This window comes from Pomacea canaliculata, linkage group LG3, assembly GCF_003073045.1.
Source record: "Pomacea canaliculata isolate SZHN2017 linkage group LG3, ASM307304v1, whole genome shotgun sequence".
NCBI classification, from domain to species: domain Eukaryota; kingdom Metazoa; phylum Mollusca; class Gastropoda; order Architaenioglossa; family Ampullariidae; genus Pomacea; species Pomacea canaliculata.
The window spans coordinates 20,021,394-20,046,430 of record NC_037592.1 but is presented as its reverse complement, the minus strand read 5'-3'; the positions used below and the strand labels follow the sequence as shown (position 1 = coordinate 20,046,430).

The 25,037-nt window shown below is 39.2% G+C and overlaps 1 protein-coding gene across 1 annotated transcript; it reads left to right on the top strand.

Annotated features, from left to right (window-relative positions):
* The first annotated feature begins 108 nt into the window (after positions 1 to 108).
* LOC112559483 (glutamate receptor 3-like) lies at positions 109 to 23,833 on the top strand. The gene is given in 20 exon segments (XM_025230777.1): positions 109 to 467; positions 906 to 1,040; positions 3,262 to 3,423; positions 4,448 to 4,699; positions 5,051 to 5,164; positions 5,167 to 5,246; positions 5,644 to 5,697; positions 6,192 to 6,359; positions 6,927 to 7,094; positions 7,458 to 7,562; positions 7,864 to 7,965; positions 9,220 to 9,420; positions 10,112 to 10,470; positions 13,423 to 13,621; positions 13,915 to 14,010; positions 19,821 to 19,972; positions 20,300 to 20,411; positions 20,955 to 21,098; positions 21,709 to 21,822; positions 22,502 to 23,833. Coding segments are annotated over 19 exon segments (2,727 nt in total). The 5' UTR covers positions 109 to 467; positions 906 to 976; the 3' UTR covers positions 22,583 to 23,833.
* Positions 23,834 to 25,037: the final 1,204 nt, after the last annotated feature.

Here is a 25,037-nt window from a genome sequence, read left to right as displayed (position 1 = left end):
GTCCAAGCATCCCTTTCAAAGGCTGCTTGTGCGCTGTCCTTTCCTTGCAGCCCCCTGCTCCCCGACCACCCGGCTGCAGCGGCAGGCTGACACGAGCAGTGGCGAGGACCAAGCGCCAAGTGTCCGGGGCCTGCAAGTGGCGGCTTCCACAGCTCCACGGGTAATGGCGCCATTTTGCCTCGTGCCAGTTGGCTTTCACTTTGAACACTGCCCGTGTGTGCACGCTGGCTGACGGGGCTACGAGTGTTGTCTCAGCCTGGCATCCTGCTAGTCCAGCGGAGATGTGGGATTGGCCACCACGCGCTGCTAAGCTCATCTCTCGACTCCAAAAGCCATTATCTGTCTCATTTCAACTTTCATGAAAAAGGCTGCCATGGAAACAGTCTAGCAGCAGCCAGTACTTTCGTCTGTGTCTCTCCACTGTTTGCAGTCGTCTGTTGACACTCAGAGCATCTCCACGGCGCAGTGTGAGTTGTCTTGTTGTCTTGTGGTATGGCTCCCAGTCCTACCGTTTGTTGAGTGTTGGTGTTGAGATTGAAATGTCATGATGTGTGATTTACATTATACGATATTACGTGATACAAAAAATATTATGATATATGATGCTATTGTTTGATAGACTCTACTAAATTTCAATACACGATATCTCATTACAAATTCGTGATGACATTACAGGTGATGCTGTAGTAACATGTTTATAATAAGCATGTCTATTAGACAGAAAATGAGCAAAACAAGGATTTGAGGCACAGACATAGTAGGGACATTAAAAAGACACATTAGAGACAGGTTGTGTCAACAGTAAACAGTTTTGGCACACAGTACATACACACAGACCGTGACAGACACCTCAGAGCCACAAGACATAAACAAATGATTTCGATCTTATTGTTTACCTTTATCAGGTTAGATTCTCTGATCACTTGTCTTACCAGTGTATCTCTTCTACCTGAGAACACAGATCCATCACCAGAAAATGACTGCTTTGCTCACCCTGACTGTTGTGCTTCACCATGTTATAGGCGTGGAGATACCTATAGGTAAGTGCCTTCTTTTATTTCAAATCAGAATGTCAAGAAACAGAAATGTTTCTCACAGAGGCATACCTTCAAGTGGGAACTTCACTCGCTTATTGAAACAAGCATTATAGTGTATCTTATGTCACTTATTATTAAATTTAAATAATACCCACCTTTTCCTTGAAAACTTCAATTTCTCGTTTCTCCTTTTCATACCTTAACCACTTGTGTGCATGTGTGTGTGTGTGTGCCTGTTTGTGTGTATGTGTGTGTGTGTGTGTGTGCCTGTTTGTGTGTATGTGTGTGTATTGATTGTGTATACCTATGTGTGCAATACTAATATGGCATTGACAGCGATATGGCTCAACGATTGTTCATGTCAGATTGCTGCCAACAAGGAATTACTCTAGACAAAATTCTTCTTCATGGTCTTGTTTTTTATATTATTATTGTTTTATTATTATTGTTATTATTATTAAAGTAAACATATTATGAAATAATGACTTCCCTATTGTTCAGGCTTTTTGAACTAGAATCTAAAATGCAAATAGCAGATAAACATTAAAGCAAAATCCTTCGTAAGCTGCATTGTCTTTCTTTCCTTCTGTGTGACCACAAGTCATAGGTCAAATGCTTCACGAGGACTTACCATCAACAACATTTCGTTTAGGATAATTTACATGTAGGTTCATTACTTTTCAAACTAATTTAATATGAGAGCTAAAATAAGATATAGGGCTATTTTGAAACAGTAATTAAATGTTGGAAAATAATAAAACAAGCAAATAACGCATGTACAAGGTATGTTGACATCAATTATGACATGTTTGAATGCAGAAGCAGCAATGCTTTTTATATTAATGTTCATGTTACTGTTTATATAAAGGAAACACTGTCGGATATAATCGCACTCCTTGAGGCCTGTCGGTCTGATAACTTTACACCTACACATTGACCTCTGAAAATGTGTGGCACATGATTTATGGCATCATTAAATGGAGGAAGTGTCTTACTCTTACATTGTGTTTGTTACTGACTTAAATTATAAACAGAAACTAATATTCAATTCACTGCCTCAAGATAATAATGAACATTAAAATGCTGTACAAAAGGACAGCAATAACTATAATTAAAACGTCAGACGACATTCCTTATGACATTTGAATGAATAATTATAATGCATAATTTTTATCAACGACTGTAAGCATTAATTTATTATCATAGTTTCATTGATTGTTGTTTAAACAATGGAAAAAGTGAGAAAAAATTGGACTGATTGCAAACGACGATATGTTGAAGCAGTTATTTAATTTGGGTTGCCATGACAATGGCGCTGGTAGTGACGACGAAAATGATGAGTGAAAAACTGGTGTTGCTGTGTTTTAACCTTTACTCTGTGGAGCCTGTGTGATGCCATGGTTAACAAGCAATCGATGTACCGTTATTTTAGACTCGGAGAAGGACAATGCGCTCGCTGTCGTAGACTAGCCTCTGCACATGCGCTGAAACTTGAAGTCGGTTGGGGCGTAGAGGGATGCAGAGTCGTGGAGGAGGGGAGGACGGGAGGAGGGGAGGAGGAAGCTGATGCTCAAGTCGATCGATAAGCAAGTTGGGATACAGAGTGAACAGCACAAAGCAGTCGTCATTACTTGTCTGTCTCTTGGTCATCTGTAAACGTTGTGATATAACCTAGGTTTACTGACCTCAGCTGTCTGTCTCCTGGTCAATCGGTAAACTTTGGGATATAACTTAGGTTTATTTAATACATTACTTGTATGTTTCTTGGTAATTTGAAACTTCCTGAAAAGGTTAATGTTTATATACATATGATAATGACACACACTAAGCGGCATGAAATAATTATTTGGTGCTCAATGTCCGGACTCATATTCTGTTCCCGGCAAAAACGTTTAAAATGCTGTTGTGATCGGAAAAGTCTTATTCTGCACAAGAACCACTTCACAAAGCTAATCTGAAATGCTTGTGTAGGCTTCTGTCGGGGTTGATAAACATTTTGATGGTCCTTACACATTATATTTCACATTTTTGTTATGCATTTAAATATAAATTTAGTTTCATGTCCATTTCCGTTAAGAGTGTGAAATAATAATAATCATAGTCTTTTAAGATCGATGCTGTCCACATCTTGTTATAGTTAACCCTGATGATTTCTACTGACAATACCTTTACAACAATTGTCACGATGCGTCCCTCCGACACTCACGTGGCCTTGTCTTGTCAGGTTTGATCCTCCATGAAAACGTGCAGAAGCTGCAACAAGCCTTCGACTTCGCCAGCATGGTGCTCAACAACAATGTCGACACGTCCAAGAAAAAGAAATTTCTGTATAATGTAGGTCGTAACAGGACAGACCTGAGCGACAACTACAAGATGGGATCGGCCAGTAAGTGTCTTCTATCCTGTCTTGTATTGAAATCAAAGAGATGTTCTAAGCTGTAACAAAGTCGATTTGACAGTTGCCTGCTCTTAGCGAAGTAATCAGTTGAGAAGGTGTGTAGCGGAAACAAAGCGAAGCGAAGCGTGACTTCTTCTGCTTAATGAGTAGCAGCGTAAAGTCGTAAAAGTTTCATTTCTTGTTTGTTGCTTTTTAGACTTTTAAATGATTAGACAATTACTTCAGGGGAAAGTTAAAGCAGTAGCCAAAACATTCCTCTGCACATCTCTCTGTTTGCAAATATTTTTATGACAACTTTGTGATATTTGTTAAGGTATATCTTGCAGCAGCACTAATTTTTACACTATAAGGTCCTTTCCGCCAAGTGCTACTTGGCAATCAATGTCTGATGATGGAGCACGCATCTCTTACTCTACTTTTCTCCAAGTCTGGCAAAACGTTTGAGTTGACACTGTAAACGGTTGTTCTGCTCGCCTCGGTGACGCGTGCATGCCTTCACTGACTTCCACACCCGCGATATAATTTGAGAACTAGCTGGTTAAATTCGGGTCGTTTATCTGAAATCTTGATACAAAATGTCGACCGCATGTCAGAACAAACTTTGTCTGTGTATAGCTTACAACCACAACTTTGTATTTCTAGCCATGAGGCATTTATTATCTGGAAAGCAAATAATGATAACTTTTTTCCTGCCTTTTTTTTTAAATTTACCTTTGAGACAGTTTGTAACAGAAAGGTGAGATTTTCCACCTATATCTTTACGTTCCTATGTATCGGTAAAAGCACCTGAGGGGCTAAAAACTGCTTACATTATTAACCACGAGTGTGCTTCCGCTCGTTCTTTTGTTTTTTAAATTAACCATCGATAGGACACTTGATAAAATTAATTTCCATTTCTATCATCAATGTGCTTGATGTTTCCGAGTGACACTTGACAGTGCTGACTCGTGCGTGTTCTGCAAGCACGTGGTGGGAGGCGATGTCTACGATGATACTCTTCCCCTTTGTCAAGTCTGCAGACTGGTTGGCGACGGCGTTATCGCAGTAGTGGGTACCTCTCACCCCTCGACCTTTAACACCATACAGTCCTACAGCCACGCTCTGCACGTGCCAGTCATACTGGCGTCATCGACGAGAGTCACCTCCCCTGATCGCTATCTGTATGACGTCAGCACATCACCGCCCTTCATCGAAGCCGTCATGAGGGTCATCGCAGGCCTGCCCCGCAATCACACACTGTACTATGTGTACGATACAGACGACGGTGAGCCAGACAGGTCTCCTACTCGTCATCTCCAACAAGATGCACAAAGCCTTTCTTTTACAATATCTCAATCAGGTCCTTGTTAACAATTCACTTTAATACATCACTACAAACATTTCACAAAAAGAATCTCTGTAAATATGTCCTAAAGTATATTTTCTCTTTGTAAATATCAGTCAAATATGAAGCCTCTGTAAACATATCTTTCTACTCTCTGTGAACAATTAACAAGCTCCAAAAAAATAAAACAAACATTTTCTTCTTCGTTTATGGACTCAGAAATATTGTAATAAAAGCTTAGTCGTGTCAAGTGAGTTTTGTAAAGTTGCACTGACACAATAATCTTCGCAGGTCTGTGGCGACTGCAGAAGCTGTACAGTTTCTTCCAGCAAAGACAAGAGTTGGCGAAGTCGTTGGACGCGTACCGTATCCGCGAGCTGCACAGCGCCTACACTGTGCTCCGTAGCCTGACATGAAGACTGACGACAGAAAGACGATCGTCCTCGACCTCGAGTCAGCGCATGCCTATAAAACTGTTCTCGAGCAGGTTGTTACATTGCCTCTCTCATCTCAGTGTTGTTAATTTAATTAGTGGCTAGACCCTGCATGCACATAATAATAGCACTTGCTGAACTGCAGCCATTGACACCCACTTCCACAGTTTCTACAGTATAAAACCATAGCAACGTGCAAGTCGACAGTTTATTGAAAATACAAAACACAATGACAGAGTATACATTACGAGCAGTAAAATGACAAATAGTTGACTTAACGGAAAACGATACATGGCTGTCTTTTAGTTTGAGGTAGGTGTTTTGTTCCATTTCTTGCAGCATTTGATGATTTCATGTATTGTGTGTACCTCATTGGTCTCACGGTCTCCTTCTGCCAGGTGAAAAAAAAAACGTTAAATACTTTATGCTCTTTTTTCGGGTTTTTTTCAGATTGTGGATGTTGGGATGAACAGAGATGAATACCACTATATACTTACATGTGCTGTGAGTATCTTACATCCCTGAATGTACTCTGGCTCTCATAGTTCTTTAGACATGGGTGCAGATTAAAGATGCGCAGGAAAAAATATAAGTAGTCATCTAAAGATGATTATAAGCGTCCTAGAAATTTCATTGTAGCATGAAAAGCTCTTGTTTGGGCATAAGAAAATGACTAAATATTTCGAAAAAAAAGTCTTCGCTTATTTCTCGCAGTTATTTTTTCTCTGACAGTGTAATTCGTTTGAAAACAGCTTGAGATTTGTTGTCTTGGAAACTGGCACACTGCTAATACGTTTTCAAAGGGAGAGAATATAACTTGAATCATCTGACCTGGGAAATCCTGCTGAATGTTTGCTGAGCTGTAGGTCAAGTCTTGACCTGATACCTATGTCATATCCACTCATTTATTTAAGAAATCGGTGAAAGTGTTTAAGTTCACATCTCTTACTGGAAGCTGCCATGTTTTGATACATACTAATGCACTTTCTTGATTTCAGTCTGCCTTAGACCTCGAGATCGAGTCCGACTTTTACTCCCAGTTTCTATACGGAGGGGTCAACATCACAGCCTTCGGGTTCATCAACAACAACAGCGAGGTTTACCGCACTTGGCAGCAGCGCTGGCGGGAGTACCAGGATCAATTTCCAGACCTCTACCCCATTACAGTATGTGTAACATGTACAATGATAGCTTCCCTGTTAAAGTATATGTACATGTAGTGTGATGGCTTCCCCGTTACAGGATGTGTAACATGTACAGTGATGGCTTCCCAATCACAGTGTGTGTAACATATGTAACAGTGACTGATTTTCCGTTACAGTATGTGTAGCATGTACAGGGATGTTTACTACCAGTTTTTCTTGTCTGCCCCTCTCCACTCTCTTACTCCTCTTGTCAAGGAAAGCCTTATGTTTATCTTAAATAGGAATTAATCCTTAGTCATCCTTCAGAATTTTTTTCATTTTCAGGAAAAGATTTTCCTTTGGTAGTTGATAGCATTTTATGTCAAGTCAGCAGCGCCTGCTGTATTAACATATTAAAGCTAGCGAGGTGTTATTGTTATTTTCTCGAGAATTCCCCATTTTCGGGACCTACAGTTGTTCTGTCTCGGCCTTTGAAACGCTATTCACCGAACTGCTACTACCCTTTTCTATAGATTTCATAGAACCTTTATAGCCACCATTGTGTCCTTGGCTACAGACATCTGTAGTTTCATCTTGTTTGTACTTCAGTCCGATACAGCCTTAATGATCGACGCCGTCCGCACTGCGTATGAAGCTGTACAGAAGACGCGCAACCTTCCAAAGACTAGAAACAGGGGAATCCAGACTTCAAGATGTCGCTTGGACCAACCCCAGCCATCCATTGTCGGTGACCAAATCATAGAATCAATCGAAAAGGTAAATGTAGTAATGCTAAAATATTATACACTCGAAACAATAATTGATTTCTTCGAGGAGACAATCTCTTTTTCAAATTCAATCTTGAATTGTGTCTGCACCTTTCTCGACTATCAGCTTGAACACATAAACATACAGTACGGCAAGGATAATACAACACAGTTAAACATAAAGACATTTTTGTGAAAAAACATTTATGTTAAGCATAATTATTTATGGTAAATACATATTTAAACATATTTTTCACTGTATCCGAAAGATAATATTTTTGTCTGAAAGAAATATTTTTTATCTATTTCAATCAAAATTGGAATGTTTCACTGCGCTAGACAAATAAAGACTTTTTAATATATATATATTCAGGTGGAGTTTGAGGGCTTGACTGGACCTGTTCGTTACACAGACAGGAAGAGGACAGACTATACGATTGATGTGTATAGCTTAAGTTTCAAGCAGAAAATGAAAAAGGTGATTTACAAACGCTATATTTTTAAGATATTTGAAGCTAGTGTAAGTTTTTCTTCAACAGACGTATAAATAAAAGAACCAGGACAGACACATATGCTGTTTACTTAATACCCTTTGTACCTTCGCCATCCCTTATTCCAGCCCTCGCGCCATCAGTTCTTCTGTCAGCCACTAGTTGTGTTGTACCTAGTTACAAATGCTAATAAAAACTCTATTCGTGAGACCATGCCTTGTAATCCATCTTCATCAGCAAAAAGACGCGAACGGAAGCAATATCTACTTTATCTTTCTATTTCTTCAGATAGACTCCTGGAGGGCATCGGACTTGATACCAAAAAACTTCGGATCCTACCTTCCAGACATTGTAGTACCCAACGCCACCCAGCGAGTAACGACTGTCAAGGTATGCGATGTCATTGTGAAGTCCTTAAACTGGTGGCTGTCACAAACACTTACCTGGCTGTATGTGGACTCACAAATTTAGGAAAATATATTGTTATAATGCAAGTAGGGCTTCCTATGAGACTTCATGATCTAGTGGTTAGTGTTTTCGACATTAGCGCAGGTCACTGGTTTGAGTTTAGGGTACCTGACCTACCAGTTAAGTCCTATCTAGCAGCTGTCTGGGTACCTGATCTACCAGGAATGATATAAGCCTAGAATAGAATGGATTATGCTGTACATTTTACATGATATTGATATGATATTTTCTAGCGCAATAAACCATATACATTCACTGCCCTTCTTTTCCTTACATCTCCTGGTTCCATGAACTCCCCCTAGGAAGCACAAACTTGTCTCCCTTGTTAATATTTGCTCCAAGATGACGGGAACCAAGCAGAGGGGCTTAGCATCATAATCATCAAACCCTTAGGAAGGCGACCGGCATCCTCACTATTTCTGATCATGTGCTGATAGTAAGCTCTCACTCGTGTAGTTTGGCCATAAGTAGGTGGAGTCTATGCAGAACAAATTGTCACCGCAACCTTTTCATCCAGCTTCCTTACACTGGAAGAGTGCCACCTGGCGTCATGTTGTGTCAATAATTCAGTGTACCAGCTGGTACCAACTTGGAAATTTGTCTCCTACTGAGCTGTTAGCGTCTGTCCAAGATGCCGAGTCGTTTTTTAACAATTGACATCTTCCTTCGTAACTCTGTGAACTCTTTTTTTCCAATCTTGGTCATCTTGTCAGAAAATTTTTCCACATGGGATTAATGGCCTTCATTTCACTGCAGATTTCCCCTTTCAAATGTCATCTTCTGACAATGTTATCTTCACTTTTTCTAATCAACGGTTGGTGTGTTTTCTCGCTTCGTTATCTGCCGACAAGACTTTGAGTTTGTGCATCTATAGCATTTGGTTTAGTCTATGAAATGCATTAGTTGTAAAGTAGAAGGATGAGCTATAAAACAAACTTATTGGTGATGATTATTATTAAGCGATAAGTTTCTATTGCCTGCTTTTCGTATCAAAGCTGTGCTTAGTAAACTCTATCAATACTAATTTTTTTTCTTTCATAATAGCCACCTTTTTTCAGTAACTCCAAAATGTATTGAAGATTTGTAGATCCTTTCCACACCTCAATTCTATCCAACATTTCTGTGGTGAATAGGTAACACTTGTGTAAACTGTGGAGAACACATTTCTGCTTCCAGGAACCACCTTTTGTTTTTGAAGTTGAAAACAGCAATGGCGAGCCTTCTGTTAATGGGAAGAACCTGGAGGGCTACTGTATAGACCTGCTGAAGATGGTTCGCCAGATCGTCGGCTTCGAGTACCACATCCGGCTGTCCAATGGCTACGGGTCCAACAGAGACGGCGTGTGGGACGGCATGATAGGCGAGCTAGTCCGCAAAGTAGATATCTATTTTGTCATATACTCATTTCTTCCTTACTGATATTTAGCTCCTTGTTTAAATATCTTTTTGTATTTCTTAATATCTTAATATCTTTAATATTTCTTAATGTCTTAACACCAGACTATGTTGCTGCCACTGTAATTATTCAGAAAGGAGTGTACAAGGGCAAACGAGTTCTTTTGTCTTTTTCTTTGTAAATGCTTTAAGATTTCCCATCAAGGTAAGATATTATTATTTGTCAGACACATTATTCAAATAATATTTTTTTCTTGTTAATACTTGTCAGTGTAAGGTAAATATATTATTATATAATTATTTTAATTGTCAGAATAGGGTAAATAGTTTACTGTTAGTATCCGTCAGAGTAAGGTAAGTATTCCTTTTATTAGTAGTAGTAATGTTGTCTGTTAGAGTTTGGAAATCATCATCACCATCATCATCATCAGCCATCAATCATCGTTGTTGTTAATCATTATTAGTAGTAATAAGGCAAATACGCTATTATCGTTCACGGTTTTTCATTCTTTATTTTAATCTCTTAATTCTTGCTTTTGGTTTCGTCCAAGAAAGTTTTTACAGTTGCAACAGGTAATTTAATGCCACCTTGCAGACACTAAGGAGTTTAGTGATGACAGTGACGAGGTAAGAGCTCATACACCATGCTGTCACATCGAATGTCCTGCTGCAGGAAAGCGACATTGCCGTGGCACCTCTCAGCATCACAGAGAGCCGCGAGAGAGTGGTGGACTTCACCAAGCCCTTCATGAACACTGGCATCTCCATCATGATCAAGAAGCCCGACCGCCAAAAGCCAGGTGTCTTCTCCTTCATGGAGCCGCTGGACATGTACGTGTGGCTGTGTATCGTCGTCGGCTTCATGGCCGTCAGCTTCGTCCTCTTCTTCGTCGGCCGCTTCTCGCCATACGAGTGGAGCGTGACGCAGTCTGGAAACAAGGACCCCACTGCCACCAACGCCTTCACAATTTCTAACACACTCTGGTTCTCACTGGGAGCCTTAATGCAGCAAGGATCTGATATTTCCCCAAGGTTTGTACCAGCAGCCCTCGGTTTTTCATCTGAATAAAACTGTTACATAGGAGATGGAAAGGCGCTTCAAGACAAAATAATAGTACAATAATAGCCGCCTTAGAGAAGTATGATACACTATCACACCATGTAGCTTCATGCTGACAAAATCAGAAATAAAAATGAAAGATCAAAAATAACAGAAAGCAATAAAATACAAAAAAATACTGTTTAACATAACAAAAATGATATAGCAACAAAGATAATAATGTAGAGCCTAGAAAGTTCTAAAAGGAAGAAGACATATAACAAAAAAAGGAGAGAAAACTAGAAAAAGGAATAGAAAACAAAACAAAATCACTTCTTGGATGGTATACTAGAGGGATGGAAATAAAAAAAAAACTTGCAAAAAATAAAAAAGAAGATTAAACGAAAATAAGTTAGAGAAAAACGTCAGAAAGAACACATACACACACCTCAAGAGTATGATGTGACAGAAACTAAAATTAAAGTTACAAGTAACAGGAAACCGAGGGCTGTCGGTCTTCAGATGTGTTGTTACTCATTCACCTGCCATGGGGTCTGTATTGAATTTAGATGACGGTACTCCTCTACCAAATTCTCTTTTTTAAAACAAGTATAAATTAGTAATTTGTCGGATGAAAGAAATACGAATAACCTATTCGGCTAATGCTGTTGAAATCAAAAGATATGATTTTATTCAAATTCTAATATAAATTTAACAGGTGTCCAATTGAGTCCTCAAACTAGTAAGCTCACATTGATGTATGGATTTTAAGCCATTTCCGGTCCTACCCGATAACTAAACTATAACACATTAAAAACAAGAAATGCTTTGCAACGATATTTTACATTTATTTCAGTAACGAAACAAACCTTTAAAGCAATATTCATGTATAAGAAACAATTGTTTAAACGAGGTATAAGTATTTAAAGCACATTTTCATTAAACATAAAAATTTTGACATAATTTAACCTGCAATAATCAAACTTTTGTTAAAATATCAGAAGTTGTATTGTTTAAAAACAAATTGTCGTCTTTTAGTAAAACACAGTCACGTTCTGACCTAAAGAACTCTCAGTGCAAGAAAATAATATTCCTACAAGAGTTAATTAAAGTATTCAGCAGGTGGTTGGCACGTGGAGACTCTATGGCAGGTTGCATGTGGCAGAGATATCCTCGACTGATGATCTCTCTGACCTTTTAGCCAGTAATGCTTTGGCATTTGAGTTCAATGCTTCAGTGTCCAGCCAGGAGCCGCCCTTTGGGATCTATCAGTGCTTGGATGCATTCATGTGTTCCGCTTCATTGCTGCACTCTTCCTGCTTAACTACTCTTTATTTACAGCATAGATTCTGCTACACTTGGCTTCTTTATTTACAGGTTGAATTATTAATCATTCTTTTGATTAGTCTGCAGAGCTGTACTTTGTACAAAAAATTATCATCCCGCAGTATATTGGAAAAATGAAAATTAAAGACTTGTTTTATTCGATATATATATATATATTATCATATATTTGAAGGTATAATCGTATGCCACATCGTAAAGCAAAAATTTATATTTAAAAAAAGAAGCTGGAATTTAACTTTGCTTACTTAATAAATTAATTAAATATATGAAGGCGTATTTCAAATAACAGAACTTATTTAAAATCATCATTTAGCTTAGTAACAACACGGACAGAACATCCGACTGGTAGATATATTGTGGCACTAAAATATCTATGAAATGTTTTCAGAGATGAAATGTTTTTGATATTTTTCTAGCTTTTTTTCATAACATGTAAAGTGCTATAAATTGTATTTGCAGTAACTAGTTACTTTTTGGATTTATTTGTAGCTTATTTTCCCCCCTAGTTTTAGCAATCTCATTTACTTTGATGAAGCCTTATATTTTATTTAACGCTTTTTACATTTTTGTAAAAAAAAAATAATGTTTGATCAGTTTTATTGTTTTGACTGAAAATTTACAGGTGAAGAAAGGGTTATATATAGTTTGCTGCTTTGCATCCCAGTTATATTTAATTTTCGGCTCAATTCGCATTTTCTCAAAATCGAAGGGAGGGAAACGTTGAAAGAATTTCTATCTTTCAATAGTAGTAAACACATTAAATATATTTCCTGTGTGTTTCATTTTCGTACTTAACCTACACTTTCGATAGAAGATGCACTTGTTTTGTTTGACTGCCTTTTGTCCTGGTACTTTCTTGGTGTTCTGTACAATCTTGGACGGTCTTGTATGCCCTAGAGAGTATTTTTACATTAGGCCTCTGTTTTAAGACATATTTAGATTCTGGGTTTTATATTTATATGTGTGTCTATTATAAGTATTTTTACTTTTGTTAATATCTTTATCACCAAAATTTAACATTTTCTTGCGCTAATATATCCCATTAATCTTTTGTGAGATTTTATTTTACTAAACCCGACTAAATTAAATCAGAATTCTGTTTTTGTCTCTTGGTTACGGTTATGCTAGGAGGTGGGTAATGTGGTCTTGCCTTCACCCTGTGTCTGGGACTCTTGTCAACCTGTGTTTGTAGAACATGTTTTTACCTGACCTTTGTGTCTTTGACTCTTGTCGTCCCTTTCCCCCACATTTGTTGGACTCCTATCCACATCTAACCCTGTGTCTACGGACACTCATCCCCACCTCATCTCCGTGTCAGTGGGAATCTTCCTTCCATATACCCGTATGCAGCATTATGTCTCACCTTCGCCACAGGTGCAATTCACTCTTTCTTCTCTAGTGACTTGGATGTTTTCATGACGCTACATGACTAGTTTTCTTACAAACATTTCTGACACTTGTTGTCTAAATGACAGCTCTATGCCTTGCTATCTTCCTGACAACTTAGAAAGTGTGTGTGGCTTGCCGCTTGCCAACATTGTTACCTGCCTGTATGTGACGATTGTTAGCTGCTGCACTAGAGCTTGTCTCGACCTCAGGTCCCTCTCCGGACGACTGATCGGCTCGGCCTGGTGGTTCTTCACTCTCATTATCATCTCCTCCTACACGGCTAATCTCGCCGCCTTCCTCACCATTGAGAAACTCATTTCCCCAATCCATTCAGCGGACGACCTTGTCAACCACCCGACCATCAAGTATGGTACTTCGAAAAATGGGTCGACCTGGATGTTCTTTCAGGTAAGTATTCGTTTGAAAAGAACACTTTAGGGTACTTTCTTAACTCAAAATCATTCAAGAATTATATAGTATTAGGGCACAAAAATACAAAATGTAAATTTTAAGAGTTCCTTTGATCTTTTTGGCAGTCACGTGTTATTTTTTCCAAATACGCTTGAAAATATCCCAATTGTTTTCTTTATGTGAATTTTAGTAAGAAGAAAAAGTAGAAGACAATGGTTAGGTATTGTAAATGTCAAATAAATGATTATTGTCAAAAATATCTAGAGTTACTCTTATACCTTGTGATGCAGACGTCCACGGTTCCAACATTTAAAAGAATGAAGGAAGTGATGTCACAAAATCCAGAAGAATCGCTGCTGGAGACCGTCGGAGAGGGAGTTGCAAAGGTAACTGGACCTATTTTCAGTGTAAATATTTCAACTTGTTTTTAGTGTGTTAATATTCAAGCTACATGACATGGTTGCCACCTTTAACATTGTTCTGGTACCACGGCAAAGTTACGCTGATAGTTCCATTGTAAAAGAAACCTATTATTGTTCAAGAACAAAAACACTTGATTCAAATCTTTTTTCCATATAATATTGTACAACAATGTATTACAAAATTGAAATAACAATTCACAAGGCTTGATCTGCAAGTTTTTGATTTTTTCACATCGCTATGGGTCCATCATTTACTGCTGAAAGTGGGATACAACAATTAGCTATGCTCTTCACACACAAATGAATTCAGTTTTCTAGTCCTTCAAGAATTGTGTCCTTTGTCTTTTTATGTTATCCAAAAATGGGCACATTGTTAGTAAAAATAACAAAGGCAAACTTTAAAATAAGAGAGATAAACCTATATTACATGTAAGGTACTATGGGGTCAATTTGACCCCAAACAAAAATAAACAAAAATGAAAAAAAGCAAACAAAAATGTGTCGCATACTTATGACTCTTTACTCAAAAGGCAAAAGACAGGTGATTAATTAAACTAATTAAGACTAATTAAACTTTCCCATTGAAGTCTTACCTCGCTCTCGGCCGTCTATCCGAAAAGTAAACGAAGGAAGGAAGGAGAAAGGGAGCTCAGTGTCGGCTGAGGAATTTCTACAGGAGTACATCTCCACCACTTCCGTCTTCTTTACTTTCTAATGTTTAGTCCATCCGTAACGAAGTCAATGAGCTCTAGGCACATGTCAGATGTCTGCAGGAGTTCAAAAAACGTGTTTCTCTGCTTTCACCGAGACAGACGTCCTACAACCACCAGGAAATCCACGACAGAGGCGTGTGTACTGTAACACCGTTGTGATCCGGGAACCATCGATCTTGAACTGCTGTGTACTTCCCTCCATCCTGACTGCCTCCCCATGGAATTCCCTCAGCTGTTGTTCACACTCGTGTATCTCCACCCACGTCCCGACGCAGACCATCGCTCACCCGATGTGTCACACAGATTAGACGACATTTTCCACAACGCTCCCATGTTTATCCTCAGTGATTGTAATTATTGCCAGCTTACCAGGCTACTTAAAAGCTAAGAGCAATATGTATCCTGCTCAACCACACGGAGAATTTCTTTGATTGACCTTTGTTGTGGCCTGTCCCTAGTGCTCAAAACGTTCTGTTTACCATTCCTTAGAGTGTCATATCCCAACAGTATTTTTCTGGTGCCGGTGTATAGGACAGGGTGTCAGCGATTTACGCCAGTAAGGACAGTAATTAGTTCACCTGTAATTGCCTTTGTAAACTAATAAAGTTGTATTTTATAGTTTAGACAAATATGGGCCAAGAGAGCTGGGGTCACAGAGACTCAATGGTACTTACCACAACAGGGTTAATATTGGTGTCCAAATTCTTGGTTACATAAAAACATGTTTTGTTACTTTTCAGCCTGTATCTATGTCTGTTGCCTTCATATGGGTTTACTGGGGTTGAGTCAGCTATCACGTGTGGATGCTGTCAGGGCCGGCGCTAGGCTGTGTTGCGCCCTAGGCGAAAGAAAAATTCTGCGCCCCCCCCCCCCCCACCTCACAAAAAGTGAACCATGTTATATCATTTATTTCGCAATTTATTTAGTCCTGGTCATGAAATTGATGTTTAAAACCTCACTTTTCTTGGTTTTTGCTGTGCAAAACGAGTTATCAGTTCCTTCAGATTGAGTGCATTTGCCAAGTCATGCTCAATAGATATGGTGGCCAGCCCAGTCAGTCTCTCTTGCAACATTGTTGATCTCATATGGTTTTTAATTAATTTTAATTTTGAGAAACTCCCTTCTGCACTGGCAACAGAAATTGGAAGGATCAGTAAAATTCTGAGAGACACTACAACATTCGGCACAATATCAAATAGCTTATGTTGGATTATGAATGTTAAGACTTCTTGGGGTTCATTTTTAGGTTTGGGAAGTCTTCTAGCCACAACCTGTAGTTCAGAAACAGAGTTCCTCCGCGTCAATGTCTTTGCTGTCTCTGTGCATTAGTGCCTTGCCAAGACCTGAAGATAGTAGAATGTCCTTCCTTGGTTTTTCAGAAATGCTTTGGATATCATAAAGAAATCCAAATAATGCACTGTGCTCCTGAATCTGTTTAAATCTGTCTTCAATGGACGCAGTTCAAACAAGAAAGCTAGGCTTAAATATCACCAGTAATGCTTGCGGCGGTCTGTCTCAGAACTCAACGCGATTGTGATGTGATAAAAACCACAGGACTGTCACGGACACGTTTGTGCAATGAACAGTTTTGCAAAAAGTTACACCACCACTATCGCAACCCGTTGCATCCACACAATCAAAATAAGCACTATAAGAAATAAGGAAATGAAATTAATGTAAAGAAATACATAAATCGTGTTAATAAACTATATACAGCTATGTCACAGTGTATAAAATTCATGCGAACTTATCTTTACAAACTCTCATGAAGTGGCTGTAGGACAGTAGCACTGTTCAGTCTGGCATGGCTAAATGCAGTTCACAACCTTTACTGATTCAACTGTGGAAGGATGATCGCTCCAAGCACCCGAACAGACGATTACAAAGTAAATTCAAACAGCAGCACGAGATGTCAGCAGCCGCTCAGAAAAGTGAGGTTTGTACATCGTCCTGTGGGTTTTAAGTTCAAAGTTCAAACTACCTCTTCCCCACTCTGGCTGTCCAGCCCTGGTAATGTGATCTGACTTTCTTTAAAGTGGTAGAGATTTATCTCTACCCTTCTCCACTAAGCCACCCCACTGAGGTCCTTTCAATCTTTCTCTCTTCTCTCTTTCTCATCTCACGGACAACTATCAAGTGACAGCGCACCACCTTTGTCCAGTCTTCTAGTCTGATCCGACTGGTCATTAACTGTGACAGATTTATCGCTACCTGTGGGCCTGTCCACCTATAACACCTCCATCGGCAAGTGCTTTCAATGGTTCTCTTCTTTCTCATCTTACAGATGAACTAACAAGTAAAACCGAACTGACTACATGTTTGCTGCTTAAAAATAGTAGAAAAGTGGTTTTCTACAAGAACTCATTACGACCAGAGGCGTTAGAACCCAGAAGTGTCAAAGAATGGCTTATTAAAATTAAATCTTTTTCGAGAATTTGCTGTCAGATTTGATTAATAACTTATAAGTAAGAACTACTTTTTGTCAAGAAAAAGCACGTCTGTTTTTCAATTGCAGGCGTGCATCATACACACATGGATATTGCATGCCTCCCAAATCAGACCTACACTTATGAGTAGGGGATCTCAAACACTCGTGTAAAAGGCTTTATGGAGTGCACACTGATGGAGACAAGAAATCTGTAGCACCTTGCTCTGGTCTTATTTTGCTGTGTGGTCTAAAACTCAAGCTATCACAGCTTCCAGCCTCTAGACCACCCTGATAGCAGCTACCTCATGTTCCCATCCAAAGTCACACCTCACAGGTGGGCGGGCAATGAAAGAGTCTGTCAAGAGAGAGTCTTCTGGACACTAACAATACAAAGTTGTAAATCAGGTGTCAGGGCAGCTCCCCAAACACAAGCCAATGATCAACACTGCGTATTGTCCAGCATAGGGTTTGTTGAAAACAAGAGAAGTATGTAGACTGTAGGTCTTAGTACGCATTATCTCTTAATAACCAATTTCAAATATTCTGTCAATGGAGCATAACAACAAGCTATCCGTTCAAACTGTAGACAAACAGATGCACTCTTAGATAATAAAAATAAACATTACAAGTTGACAACTAAATTAAGCGTAATACACCAATCGAACAGAAATTTAATAATTAATAAGAAAGTTAAATATTCACGACCATGAGTCACAACAGTAAGTACAAGACTATAGGACATCAGTGTCAGTAAATAGATATGCTATAAACTTCAAATGGCTCTACCTGATGTTTGTCTGCTAAAGACTTTAATACAGTCAAATCTCCCTACTATGCCACCTACCGGGACCGAGCAAAAGTGGCATAGTAGCGGGAGTGCATAGTAGAGAGGGTTCGTAAAAACGGCTTTATTTGTTCAAGTTACCCGTCAGTACAAAGCAGGGGTGGGCAATTAATTTTCCCAAGGGGCCGCATGATAAATTGGGATGGTTTTAGAGGCCGGACTAATATAGTTAACTCAGTTTTACCCAATACTGTATGTATAGTATATATATACTGGCGGGCGGGCCGGTCAGAGACAGGAGGCCTTTGCCCAGGTCTGGTCCAAAGCTCTCAAGAATCGTCGGCTTCGCTAGCTGTCTCCTCTCATTCTCCCCCTCACCTCTTCATCCTCCACCCCTCCCAACCACATCCGCGCACCTGCATCCTGTCGCTAGTCGACTCCATCACACCTTCCCTCTGTCACATGGCTGTCACCCGGCCAGCCTCCACCCTCCCTGTGTGCGTGCTATGTTCCATCCCCACTAACAGCGATGTCCCACACTACCATACAGTATAGTAATCGAGCACTGCGCGGAATTTTACAACTTGTGTCTTTTAACAATCACAAAAAAGTGGCATAGTAGCGAGAGTAGGGGTGGCATAGTAAATTTTTTTTTACATTGAATTTATAGTCGGGACCGAGCAAAAGTGGCATAATACCGAGAGTGGCATAGTAGTGGGGTGGCATAGTAGGGAGATTTGACTGTACTCTTATTAACTAAGAACGCGTTGGTGACATTAGCTAAGTTCCTTCGGGTTGAAAGTTCGTAAGTGTAAACAATATTGAGCATAAAACTGTTGTCAGAACCACAGAGAAACTCGCGTAGCAAACTCAAGTCAGTGTTGTTGTCCCTGATATCAGCTGCAGTATTTTCAATGCATAAGTGTGGAACCTCTTCAATGGTAAGATAGAGGAAAGAAAGGTGAGCTTGGTATTAGTGGAATGCGGTCCACTCCATCGTAGGGGTCCGCACTGACCAGGCCCCATCCATCAACCCGCCCCTCCGCTGTCTATTCTCCGCCCTCTTCTTCCCCGCTGGTTAGCTGGTCACTTCAAGTGCGGCCAGTAATAATGGGTTTTCCTGTACTACATCACTACATGAACTGAGAAACTCGGTGGTGAAGTCAACCTACAAGCTGAGGAAAAGGTGCCTTCCACCAACGCCGCCCCTCTCAGCACCCTTCCCCGCCCCTCTCCCGCCCTCTACTTGCCTGCCGGTTAGCTGGTCACTGAAGTGCGCCCTGGGATAATGCGATAATGGGGTTTTCATGTCATACATGTACTGAGAAACTAGCGTGGTGGTCAGTCTACAAGCAGAGGAAAAGTGTCCTGCTAATATAATTTTGTGAAAATGACATTTTCCCCTAAAATTATTCATTAAAAAAAAAAAAAAAAAGCAGGCCATATTTTCCGCCCCCCTCGGTCGCTGCGCCCTAGGCGATTGCCTAGTTCGCCTAATAGGTAGAACCGGGCCTGGATGCTGTGTTCAACATTGTGACTATGCCTAACGATTTGATACAAACGGCAGAGTAGTTTCATTAACAGCTTAAAGAGCGTTTACTTAAAATACTTTAGTCACTTTTTAAAAGACTTTTATGTGGTTTGTTCTGCAGTAAGAACGGATTATATATTGGGGTGCAGTCCACAATTCTAAATTCTAATTCTGAGAAACCCGTATGTAAATAGAGAGAACTCCAAGAGAGTAAAACTACAACTCCCTTCTTAAAGTGATCAAGCGGAATGTTTGATGTTTAAAATCTGTTTATACAAAAGATTCAAAGGACATGTAATGATTAGTTTTGTAATACAGGTACGGGCTTCAAAGCACGACTTTGCTTTTCTCATGGAGTCTTCAATGAATAATTACCATGGACAGCAGAAACCATGTGATGTCATGAAGGTGGGAGAGAACTTGGACAACAAGGGCTACGGGATAGCTACATGGATCAACCACCCTTTGAGGTCTGTACTTTGCCACCTGGCTCTTCTATCTCTCTCTCACACACACATATTATCTGTACGATTGACAGATAGATTATTGTGTATACAACTATGTATATAACTAGGTTTGCCTATATATATATAACTATATGTTCGTGCTATAACGTGGTATATTTTTAAGTCTACTTATCGAGTACATGCTATTGTAAAATAACCGCAAAATGTCTTGCAAATTATCTTAAAAATAACATTAAGCAAATAATAAATATTAAAGCTTTATACACACTATTGAAACCAACCAACCTGAAATAATACATTGAAGTCCTATGATGTTATGTGTGTATCAAGGCATAATATCAACATAGCAGTGCTGCACTTGGGTGAGATAGGCGAGCTGTACAAGCTGGAGCAGAAGTGGTGGTACGACAAGGGCAAGTGTGGCGATGTCAGTGCTAGCAAGGTGGGTTGCTGACCACCAGCTGCCAGCTACTGCCTGTCTGATGTAGCCTTGCTGTCGATTGAGTTCAGCTTATGAGTTATGCTTATCATGGTTATTAATAAAATAACACATACACAATAACTAGACTTTGTGACAGACCACAAGTTTTGAAGCGACGATAGGACTACAGAGATTCACAAAATTATCCTTGCAAATCCGATGACAGAAAAGAAAATAAGCAAAAGTGTTTAAGGATTATATTTGGTTTTAACGTATGAAGTACAGTAATAATGCGGACATTACAGGTCCCTGAAGACCTACAAAACAATATCAAACAGCAAAGTACTCACATAGAAAGGAAACAAAATGGAGGGAATTTTCAGAAACCCATTAGGCCGTCAACTCTTTATTGTTAGACAATAAAACCCTGACCACTAACCCTGACCACTAACCCTGACCACTAACCCTGACCATTAACCCTGACAACTAACCCTGACCACTAAACCTGACCACTAACCCTGACCACTGACCACTCACCCTGATGTGATACCATTTTCATGTCAGGACTCCGCAGGAACACAAACAGCGCTGACTCTCAGTAACGTTTCTGGAATTTTCCACATTCTGATTGGTGGCTTGGTCTTATCCATGATTACATCATCAATAGAGTACCTCGTACAACGGCAGTTGAAGTCCAGAAAAACAAAGGTGAGATTTTAAATGCTTACTTACTACTTTCTTGCCAGATACTGCTTAAATAAAGGAAGTAAGGATATGCTGACCCTAATGATCAAGTGATTCTCCTGTTTAAAGTTCATTATTGCAGATTCGAGACAGAACAGCCTTTAGTGCGAATATGGAATAAATGTCTTCAGATAAGATATGTCTCTCATCTTTGCTTCCTTTTATTCGGGTCTGTCTAAATTTAAAATCTTCCGTCGAAAACCGTGTTTGGAGCAGTTTGGTTAGTCATCAATACAGAGATTATTATTCGAATTCGATTATTATTCTGGCTTTATATGCTCCATTTGCTTGCAAGATCTTTCTCTAGGTTCTGACATTATCACTCCACCCTTAGTGTGGAATCCCAGTTTGGTTAAAGTATTTTTATCAACAAACCCACTAATCAATCAGTATTCACTTACTTCACCCAGGCTCTATGATCATCTTTCAGTGAAAGCAATTTCTTTGTAAAGCTAATATATCAAACTACATTTTATGTTAAAACTTTGCTCTATCATCCAAGTTTTACATCTCTTTTTTCATAAAATTTTCTCACCGTGTAGGGTTTTTTCTTTTGTTTGTTTGTGCTGCCCAGGGGCAAGTGTGCCGAGTACCCCCGCCGCCACCACCGCCACCACCCAGACGTCCGTTTTTACATGCGCCAGCTTCACGACCAGACTACAGGTGCCCTGACTACGAAAACGAATTGGTACCTGACCCGCCAGATAGTCCCCTTAGTTTACTGCAATACTCGTCATTAAGTCATCAAAACAATGCACATGTTTCACTTCTTTTTTAACTAATGATGGTGTGAGCTGACACCTGAATAATACTGGAATTTCGCTCTATACAGACGGAGAGATAGAGACGTTCTATGAAAACTATTTACGATATGAGTAGTGAAATTATGCATTCTAGTACAATTATAAGGAAATTCCCTATTTTCCTACCTAGAACACGAAACCTAAAATATATACAGAGCACATGCATCTCCCTGTTCAATTACCAAGAAGTAAAGCGATGTAGCTTTGTCCTGCCTGACACTATGGTCTGGTGTAGGCTGTGGACAGATGAAGTAGCTTGGGAACATGAAGGACAGGTTCACTTCTATTCAAGGAAGGCCTTTGTGGCGAACCTTATTTCTTTCTTGTTGCTGTATCTGTCTATTCCATACCCAGTATGAGATGACATGAGTTAGCCAACAACAGTTAACAAAATGTGTTTATTTTGTTATTTCATTAGTGTGCTTTTAGCAATATATGAAAGAAGTCAACTTCGTTTGTGTTTACACACAAGTATATATATATTAGCCTGCATGTGTGTGTGTGTGTGCGTATCTCTGAATGTGTGTTTGTGTGGGTATGAATGTGATTTTTATTTCTTTCCAGAACCAAGAAAAACTTGGAACAACAAGTCACATGATGTCCTTTGATCATCCAGAAAGATTTGGTGAACAGACTGACATATGAAATTCATAGTACCCAGCTCTTTGCTTCATCTCTTTTTTCTCTACAGGTCATTTGTATTTAATGTTAACGATAAATTTCAAACCAAACGTATGTAAACTCTTAAAGTATTATTCAGATTATTTAGACTATGTTAATTCACGTCGTAACAATAGTCTGGCCATCAAAAGTGAGAATTGTAAGCAACCCAACCTCCATTGCACACTTGCATGTGAAGCACTATAGCACGGTAACACAAAACTAAGATGCAAGACTTTTATTTTGTCGAGGGCATTACAGTTACTTTCTGGTGATGTTATTCCCCTGTCTACATAACAAAAAGCACTGCTTCCACTATATGAAGACAAACACTGCCGCCCCTACTCATACTTTGCTATACTGTGGTACATGGATGGTGGCTTTGCTGACACGTAGATACTACTGTGGTGCTTCTGTTAGCACGCAAAGCAAACACTTTCAGCTCGCACCTTGCTCACCTTTATTTTCTGACAGACACACACAGCACCAACTATGCTTATTATAAGTTACTATGAAGATTTGTTAATGTTGTGAGCAATCACTGTACTTTTAAGTAATTTCATTGATGATCTTTGCCTATAATCTTTACAAATAGTTTGAAACAGACTCTTTGCTTTAAATGGTGATGATGTAGAGAAACTTTTGTTTGACAGGAATCACATTTTCAAAATCATTACAGAGGTTAATTCTTTCTCTATAATATCATCTTTTTTTATTTTTTGTGTGAAACTGTCAAAATGTCTGCTATAAGAGGCTGTTAAAAAACAAACAAACAAATAAAATAGACGACAACGAAAAAAGTAAAGTAAAAAAATAAAATCATGTGAATGTTCTGACATTCCAGTCAAATAATTAAGATTTTTTTCCATGAAAATTGATCACAACGCACTTAATGCATTTCGAGGCTTTCAAAGATTTTTGCTTACAAATGGAGTTCACGATAAAGCTCCTTTTGAGCTGGTTTGATGCTGTTTGCTTCTTTCTTTAGTTTTGATTATTTTTTATTTTCTGTTTGCGTTTGTAATTTCAAATGCTTTGAAAAATAACTATGCTTAAAATAAATTCTACCATCATGCGTGCAACTGCGGGCACCGTCGCGCATGTGCGTTTGTGTATGTGTGGGAGAGAGTCAGAGATGAAAGAAATAAAATGTTTCTACAAAGGTGTTTACTTCTTGTCCGTTATTCCAGTCATTCCCAACCACAAGGGCACTCATTAAAACTGATATTTCGCGTCCGTGAGGCACTTTGTGTTTGACTTTGTATGGTGCAGGACAATGGTGGCTATTGCTATCACGGGGAGCAAGAAGCTTTTTCTCCTCCTTTGCTTCCTGCTTCTGTCGTTGCTCTTCGCTTTGAGTCGTGTGTTGTTTGAATCATTCTTATCGTTAAGCATATTTTTAACTGTTCCCAATTACACATCTTAACTTTCAAGACACGAATACAAATGGAAAAAAGAGTAACCGAAAAATGTTCATAGAAAAACATTACGTCCATTGCTGTTATCGTCAAACGCCGGACCGTTTGGTGAAATCTCTGACGCAGATCGATACTTCTCAGCAAAAACCTTCCTTTCTCTCTCTCTCTGTCTCTCTGTCTGTCTCTCTCTCTCTCAGATCTCTGTCCTCAATCATGGCTCTCGCGACTGGTCTTTGCAATTTTAATTAGAACTTCTATTGACTGCTCATGGAGGTGACTCGGGTAATCTCAAGGCGTAAACATTTTCATCCCTGACCTTTTTCCACTTTAAAGAAAATGTATTTGAACAGATTTTCCAGTATTGTAATTTATTACCCAATCAAAACTTTACAGTTCGCAGTCTAATTTGGGTTGGGATGAGCAGAAAACAAGATAGCCTTATTTAAGTGTCTCTTGAGGCTGGTGACTCATGCTTTCTGGAGCCTAAGGATAATTTAACAGCCTCGTTTTGGCTGCGCGGTGGTTTATATGACCTCTCACCAATGTTTCTTGCTAGCCGTTTTCACGAAACTCGATCTTTATTTATTAAATGCAGTTTTCTATCGAAAGGTAATGAGGACGGGGATGAAATCCTAATTCGATCATTCTAAGCCAGAAACTACCTTTTTCAGACAATGAAAATGTTTGTAATTCACGTGCTTTGTAACATTGTAAGAATGCGACTGAAACACAAGTAGGCGCTTGTATACACAAATATGTATATCAGTACACCCACGTGCATATGCATGCACACACACACACAAATCTTCACAGAATAAAGGGTGACATCGTGGAAGAAGGAAGGAGTGACAGACAGTGGGAGAGGAAGAGAGCTCACTCAGTTTGTAAATCAGCTGTCAAAATCCTGCGCCTTTAGTAAAACTTTAAAAATATTTTATGTCATGATATATCTACTACACATACAGCTATGTATACTGTTCACATAAGGTTAATTACAATATATAATAAACAACTTCAACAAG